Genomic DNA, 7,601 nt, shown 5'->3' with positions numbered 1-7,601 from the left:
CACCCTGGGTGTCTGCGAGAGCCAGCTGGCTCTGCCAGCCAGACACCGTCCCCTCCCCGGGGGGCCCCCGCCATCCCACGGCACAGAGAAAACAAGCCTGGGGACGGGGACCTGTGTGCGTGGGACAAAGGAGTCACACGCTGGGGTCTGCAAAGAGGGCAGAGGTGGATGGGCGGCAATGGAATCCCTCCCGCAGAAGCAAACCAGGCTTTTTCCAGGGGTTTATTAGCAAACCCACAGCTGGGTCCCTACGGCCCTGTCCCACTATGTCCCCAGCATCCTCCTGCGCAGTGCTTCACACCAAAGGGGCTGATCCAGGGATGGGCGCTGAGAGCATCACCAAGGGCTGTCCCCGCAGAGCCGAGAGATTCTTCAGGCCAGAATGGGGTAGGTGGCTTCGGTGGCCACACCACAGTTGTTGTCCCTCATGGCCATGAGGATGTAGCCATCGTTGCCCCAGTATGTGGACCAGGAGTTCTTGATGAGCCAGTAGGTCTCTCCCTGCAGGACTCCATAGCCCACGGCCAGAACCGCGTGGTCCAGCGATCCCGACTTGTTTGCTGCAGGGAACAAACACAGGAGACGGTTTTTGGCTGGAGAGCATCATCTCTGCACCCGGGGCTGGGTCCCTCCTGCACCCCCGCTCAACACTGAGGAGATCCCGGGTGTCCTGGCATCTCCCTGGCCATCCAGGTCCTCCCTGTGTCTCCTGTGCCACCCGCCTCACCGCATTTGGGCTCATAGTAGATGCCGTTGGAGTAGAAGGAGAAGGTCTTGTGGGAGGCGTCGATGCTGACGGCCACAGGGCCATGCTTGTAGATGGCAGCTTTGACCGCTGTGATGTTGCCTGAGGTGACATTGACGTAGCCCGTGATCTTGGCCAGCATCTCAGACTGGTTGTAGTGGCACAAGCCATTCTGTGGCACCCGGGGAGAGGGGACACTGTGTCATCCAGAGCCCCCAATGCAGGGAGGGATCGGGGACGGGGGCTGTGACAGCATCCTGGCTCTGGTCGCTCTGTCCGCCCTCACCCACCATGGTAGGGACGTTTTCCGAGTTGCTGCGAGGACACAGTACCACCCGCACATAGTGCAGAGATCTGGGGGGCTGTTGCCCATGTCTTGCAGCCATGTCCCTGTCCCCAGGCCACCTCGCTCCATCCCTGCACCCCAGGGGTACAGAGGGACTGATGTCACCACCCATGGGTGGAGGAACCTTGTCCCTGTTTTGCAAGAAGAGAAACTGAGGCACGCGGTGATGAAACCACCCGGCTGAGCCCTGGGGTTTGGTTTTGGGCTGTGCTTTGAACTCACAGTGAGCCTGGTGCCTTGGGAGTGACAACCCTGTCTCAGGTGACATCCCCATCCCCATAGCCTCTGACCCATCCTGATTGGCCCCACAGTGGCTTTAAAGCCCTGGGGGGCACATCCCAAAACCTGGGGGACCCTGGCAAGGACACAGAGCCACCCTCACCTGCCCCTTGTAGGTGCCATAGGACTCGGTGGTGGCGATGCCACCGTGTTTCTTGATCCACTCGTAGGCTCGCCACTCCTCGCCACCATCACAGCCGTAGTTCCCGAAGCCCCAGGCGCAGTCGATGAGGACTTGTTGGGACAGGGGGGTCAGCACGCCGGTCTGGGGGGGACACACGCTGCAGGCCGGGGCCGGGCATCGTCCAGGCGCCCCGGCCATCCCTGCCCTCACCTTGAGGAAGAGCGCACCCTCCATCGCACCCGCCGTAGCGAAGCTCCAGCAGGACCCGCAGACGGCCTGGTCCTTCACGGGGGTCACAGCGCCTGGGGACAGCGGGGCGGGGGGAGGCCGGGGCGGCACCGGGGGTGAGGGCAGGCGGAGGGGATGGGGAGCGGGGCGGTTCGCGTGGACTTTGCGCCGGCCGGGATGGGGAGCGCTCGCACCCCCCGCGTCGCAGCCCCGCACCACCCCAGCGGTGAGACCCCCCCGTTGTCCCCCCAGGCCCTGCACCTACCGTACATGCGCCAGTCCAGGCTCTCGGGCAGGATGAGGCCGGTGTAGAGCCGGCTGGGGAAGGGCTGCCCGTTGTTGGGGTCCCCGCTGCGCCGGCGGCCCCGCAGGGCGGCCAGTTCCTGGGCCGTGCGGTCGGCCAGGTGGTTCAGCGCCAGCGTGTAGGAGAGCGCGGCGCGGTTCCGCGAGTGCACGAACCTGCCGCAGCGGTGGGGACGGCATCAGCCACAACCAACACCATCTCCCACCGCAGCAAAGACGCAGCCCTGCAGGGGTGGGGTGGTAAAACACCGGCCCAGGTTGGCCAGAGAGGTGGTGGCTGAACCATCCCTGGAGACATCCCAGGCCAGGCTGGACGGGGCTCTGAGCAACCTGAGCTGGTGCAGATGTCCCTGCTCGTGGCAGGGGGGGCACTGGGGGAGCTGGGAAGGTCCGTTCAACACAAACCATCCTGTGATTCACCCTGGGGGGGTCAGCATCCCCCTGTACCTCATGTTGTGCACGAAGATGCTCTGCCTGTGCTCCAGCTCCCGTGCGGAGCTGTATCGCCGCCCCAGCCGCCTGCGGTACTGGTGGAAAACCTCGTGAGCCCACGGCTGGTGCCGTCCCACCAGGTCCTCCATGGGGTTCGCCAGCACCCGGTGCTCCGCCGCACTCCCTGGCAGGTCCCCGCACTTCTTTGTCTCTGGGGAGAAAAGCGGTGACACCATCAGCCTGAGCCCCACTGGCAGGATGGGGGGGGTCCCCAACCCAGCTTACCGTTGATGGGGATGTCAAAGATGGAGGGGGGGAAGCTGTTGTCGAATTCTGTGTAGGCAATCTCGTACTTGTCGTAGTGGGAGCCCAGCAGGCTGTTGTAACCCCGCATCTCATAGTGGACGGGGGCCACCCCGCAGCTGGAGTTGGTCACCCACAGGGTGTAGACGTTCTTCTTCTGCGCCCAGCGGGTGACATTCTGCCAGACGGCGCAGTACCGGCCCTGGTAGTACTCCTCCCGCAGGAACTGGGGGGACACGACGTCAGGGAGGGGGACCCCACGTCACCCGCACGCATGCTTACCCCCCGCAGCCCCCTCGCAGGATCCCATTGCTCCCAGTGCACATACAGCACTGTGAACTGGGCTCTCTGATCAGATTCAGCCATTAGTCCACTGCCGTGCACGGGGCAAGGATTTGGGGCGCACACAGGACAGACGTCCCACTGTATGTGCACCCGTAGTGGGGGTGCCTGGCTGCACCCCCCCCCCTCCAAAAGCTTCTGGGTTTTTCCCTGTGTGGTTCCAAGCTCTCGCCCTGCAGGCATGTGTCCAGCTTGGTGGCATCTTGCTGTCCCCACCACTCATACGTGGCACGAAGCTCTGCCGGAGTCTGGGGCCGGCGGGAGCTGAGCCGCCGTGCAGCGACTTGCCTGAGCCATCCCGAAACACCGACGTTCCTGTGGGCTGCGACACGTCCCAACACGGCTGCTGGAGTTGGGAAAGGAGCCGGCACTCCAGCCCCGGTCCGGGCGGGGAAATGACCCTCCCTGTGCCCCAGGGTGTGCGGGGACACGTCCTGGCCTGTCCCAGCATCCCACACCCCCCCAGGACAGAGAGGAGCATCTCCAGCTGCCCAGCACCCCCACCTGAAGATGCTCTGGCGTTTCTCACCTTGAAGCCATCCATGCTGGGGAAGACGCTCTGAGCCTTGACCACGTCCTTCTTGGAGCCAGGCAGCTGGAAACATGTCCTGGTGTTCACCTTCTTCTCGGTGGTCTCTGGTGTGATCTTGTACTGCATCCCGTAGGGCTTCACCCCTCCCAGCTGGTACGTTATCACCTGCCCTGTGCCAGCGGGAAGGGGAAACTGAGGCACGGTGGTCCTGCCTGCATCCTCCCTTTGCATGGGGCCACAAAGGACGCCTGCCTGCTTACCCCCATAGTACTGGATCCGGCTCTTGTTTCCCGTCTGGTTGTACCAGGCTTCAAAGGGCTCCTCGATCTCAGCGTAGGGCAGGTTAATGACACCTGAGAGGCCCCAGGTGGGGGACGCGGGTCAGCCCCAAGGCCTCAGCACCCCTCTGCAAGCCCCCCCGGAGCGTGCAGACCCGCAGCGGACCGAGCTGCTGTCCCCACGGGTGCTGGCTGTGCGAAGCTGGCCCAGTTTGGCACTGGGACAGCCTGGTCCTGCCCAGTGCTGAGCATCCTCCGCTCCCCCCCAGGCAAAGGACACTGCGGGGTCCCGTTACCTCGGACATGGTAGATGGAGCCAAACTGAGGGGGTGGGCGGGAGAGCACATAGTCCGGTCCTGGAAGGCAGAGAAGGGGGGGGTCAGTGGAGGCTGTCACCCAACCGAGCTGGGGACAGGAGGCTGCCCAAACCAGTGCTCCCCATCCCTGCAGCCCCTCCTGCACGGGGCTGGGGGCACTTGGCTGAAAGCAGCTCCATCAGCAGCCCTTGACACCCAGATCCAGGGCCAGCACACGCCACAACCCCCCTGGGGTGGTGTTGGGGTGATGTCCCCATGAGAGGCAGTGTCACCCCCAGCGCTGGTGGCCATGGCTGATGTTGCCAAGGGGGGATGCAGCCGAGCTGTCCCCAACAAGCCGGGCATGGCTGAGGGGTGCCAGGGAGCCGACTGGTCCCATCTGGCATCTCCCGGTGACGTCTCCAGCCTCCCCGTGGGCTCCCAGCTTGTGCAACCCCACGCCAACACACCCACCGCTGGGAACCGGCCCGGCCCTCCTCAGCATCTCCCTCCTTGCTGGGAGTGACCTGGCAGCCCCAGGCAACCGGGACTGGACCCGGTTCTGCCTCTGCACCTGAAACCGGGGGCAGGCAGGGACTGGCAGCCCCCCCACCTGCACCCCAGGCCGTCCCGTGGGTGCCCGTTGCAGCCACACATGGTGCCTGGGGCAGGAGGGGCAGCAACGGATCCAGCAGCTCCACAACACTGCTCGGCTTTACACCCAGCTGGGAAAGGGGGTCCTGGGGGGCAGCGGGCATGGTCCCCCCCGCCACCCCCATCCTCTCCCAGTGCTCCCAGTGACAGCCTGCCCAGCTGCAGGCAGCAAAGACAGGGAAACAGCTTGGGCTTGTGCACTGGTTACAGCCCATCTGGCTCCATTTAGCCTCATTTTCACCCCCCCAGCCCTGCCAAGCCCTCCAGGCACATCCCTCATCCCTCCCTCGCTTTCCCACCCCTCCCCAACTCTCCTCTCTCTTGGGGGTCATTGCAAATTTGGGGACCTAACAAGCAAGAAACCACCCACCCAGCCCAGCAACGAGACCTGCCTGGGTAACCCCAGCTCCCATCCCCAGGGTGTCCCCAGCAGGGACAGTGGGGACAGACTCACCCCAGACGGCGATGCAGAGCGCAGAGGCCACGAGCCAGCGGAGAACGCCCATCCTCGCCGCCCCAGCTCGCCCAGCACCAGCTCTGGCTTTTAAACTGGTTCCAGTGAAACCCGGCAGCGCCGATGCAGAAACCGGGGCCCTCCCCAGGGGAGGGGAAGGAACCGGCATCATGTGGCGCCTGGCGGGGTGTGCGGCACCCGGGGGTGCTGGCGGGGTGAGCGTGTCTCAGCAGGGTCCCCGCGGAGGGGGATGGAGCAACGCCGGGTGCTGCAGGGGAATGGGGGTGCAGGACGAGCCCCAGGGAGCCGGGAGCAGCGTGGGTGGGGGTGCGGGCTGGTTGGATCTATGGAGAGCCCCTCCCTCCAAATCTGGGGGGATAATGGGCTGACTGGGGCTGTGCATCCCTTGTGCAGAGGGGAGCTGCCCTGGGGCTGGGGGGCTCTTTGCCAGGCAGCCCTGAGGCCGGGGTGATGGGCAGGATGTCCATAGCAGAGGGTCAGGGCTGTGAGTGGCTCACCATTAACAAGCCAGGCTCAGAAACTGGGAGCACTGGGAAGCCTTTGCTGCTGGGGCTTGAAGGGAAGGGGGGCACAGGGAAACACGGGCACCCCACAGCCAGCCCCTGGGGTTTGGCAGAGGGCTGGAAATGGGGCCCATCACCCCAGCTCGCTGCCCAGCCTGGCCACAAGGAGGGAAACTGAGGCATGGGGGGTTAAGAAGGGCTCAGGCAGCTCTTTTGAAGGTGGAGGGTGGGTGCGTGGGTGCCACCCCCCGGGGCTGCACCCAGCCAGAAACACCTGGGGCCATGATTTGGGGAGGGTGCTGGGAGCCCAGGTGGAGCCTATTGCCGCTCAACACTCTGCAGGTGGCAGCTGATGAGCAGCCCCTGTCCCCGCTCTGCCCTGTCCCCCGCCAGGGACACTGGCAGGGCTGGCTCCATATCCAGCAGGGTCTGAATCCACCCCCCAGCAAGTCCCAGAGGGCCCCAAAAACCCCTAAAGCCGGGGCTGAATTGCAGCTGTGATCTGCACTGTCTCCAAAACAACTTGGGAGGTGACAAGGTGTGAGAGACATCAGCCCAGGGGACATGTCCCCATCCTGGTGGGGACCTCTGCTAGCCCTGGCCCCCCCATGAGAACAGGAAACACCGGGGCCGGACTCACAGTCACACAGGAAAGAGGTCAGCCTGCGAGGGCGAACCGCAGGGCGAGGAGGGAGGGAGGGACCCCCACCCCACCGTGCGGGGACACGGGGGTGCTGAGCCGGGGTGCAGCCAGCTCTGGGCTGGAGCGCGACCGCAGCCCCCTGACCTGACCCCTCCCGGGGAGCACGGCCCCACGCCGGAAACCACGGCAAGGGGACACATGAAAATATCACCGTCCCCTCGCTGTCCCCGGCCCCTGCGGTGGGAGGGCAGCTGGGGCCTGGGTGGGGGGCCATGCAGGGTCGGGTCCGGGGGGAGCTGTGGATGGTATTTCCAGCCAGGGAGGTTTTATGTTTGAGGGGCAGCTGCTTTGCACCCCCAAATCGGCATGAGGGGTTCCCCCAGTGAGAGACCCCCACCGAGACCCCCTTGATCCGGGGCTCATGGTGCCAAACGCTGGGGGTGCTCTCTGCAGGGTCAGTGCCCCAGTGCCCTGGACTGGGAGCCCAGGGGGCTCAGGGGTGGGGGGGGGGGGGTCAAAGAGGGTGCTGGGGGGTCAGGCAGGGTGTGGGGGGGCAGACAGGGTGCGCGGGGCTCAGGCAGGGTGCTGGGGGGCTCACCCACTCTCCCAGAACTCACCAAAGTTTGTGGGTCAGTGCAACCGCTGCCAAATCTTGGGGTCGCCCCACCAGCAACTTTATCTGGACGAGGAGTAAATAAGGGGCCAGGAGCTGCACCCCATCCTGGGGGGACACGTGGGAGCCCCCCAGAACACAATCCCAAGCCACCTGCCATCCTGCTCGCCCCCACTCCGCGGCTCTGTCCTGCCCCGAGTTCACCCCATCCCAGCAGAGACCCCCGCACCATCACAAGGTGACAGCCCCCTGTTTGTCACACGCCGTCCCCTGCCCGGGGGTGTCAGGGGGACTCTGTCTGGGGGTGCGTGCAGGCAGCACCCCCGCCTGGCACAGGCTTCCCCCAGAGCTGGGTACCCCCAAATCCTCCCAGCAGCAGTGTCCCCCCCCATGATGCTGGGGACCGGGGACCCCCCGATGCCGGGCTGTCCCCCCCAGTGGCACGTCGAGGGGCAGGCGGTGGCCCGGCGGGGCTGCCCGGTACAATGAGCCACCGCAGCGAGCG

General features: G+C 65.3%; 1 protein-coding gene across 2 annotated transcripts; it reads right to left on the bottom strand.

The window, feature by feature from the left end:
* Nucleotides 1–241: 241 nt before the first annotated feature.
* Nucleotides 242–7,164, bottom strand: LOC135997771 (digestive cysteine proteinase 1-like). Of its 2 annotated transcripts, XM_065650635.1 has the most exons (12): nt 7,101–7,164; nt 5,317–5,523; nt 4,209–4,268; nt 3,895–3,987; nt 3,632–3,804; nt 2,743–2,986; nt 2,473–2,668; nt 1,988–2,181; nt 1,705–1,796; nt 1,474–1,635; nt 728–917; nt 242–560 (listed from the first exon to the last, which is right to left on the bottom strand). In XM_065650635.1, exons 2-12 carry the CDS (start codon nt 5,486–5,488, stop codon nt 373–375), a joined length of 1,764 nt encoding a protein of 587 aa, XP_065506707.1. In that variant the 5' UTR covers nt 5,489–5,523; nt 7,101–7,164; the 3' UTR covers nt 242–372. The 2 variants fall into 2 exon arrangements, with proteins under 2 accessions (XP_065506707.1, XP_065506708.1); XM_065650636.1 differs by lacking the exon at nt 728–917.
* Between the last annotated feature and the right edge of the window lie 437 nt (nt 7,165–7,601).

Source organism: Caloenas nicobarica, chromosome 23, assembly GCF_036013445.1.
Source record: "Caloenas nicobarica isolate bCalNic1 chromosome 23, bCalNic1.hap1, whole genome shotgun sequence".
Classification (NCBI taxonomy): Eukaryota; Metazoa; Chordata; class Aves; order Columbiformes; family Columbidae; genus Caloenas; species Caloenas nicobarica.
Note: the sequence above shows the minus strand (reverse complement) of the source record. Positions and strands in the feature narration are given on the sequence as shown.

Bases quoted from the DNA above. Each gene is read 5' to 3' on its own strand.
- LOC135997771 (XM_065650635.1), bottom strand. From the start codon at position 5,488: ATGATGCCGGTTCCTTCCCCTCCCCTGGGGAGGGCCCCGGTTTCTGCA. The intron at 918-1,473 runs GTGAGGGTGGCT...CGGGTGCCACAG, and splicing joins ATGGCACCTACAAGGGGCAG to AATGGCTTGTGCCACTACAA. The intron at 561-727 runs GTGAGGCGGGTG...TGTTCCCTGCAG, and splicing joins CTACTATGAGCCCAAATGCG to CAAACAAGTCGGGATCGCTG.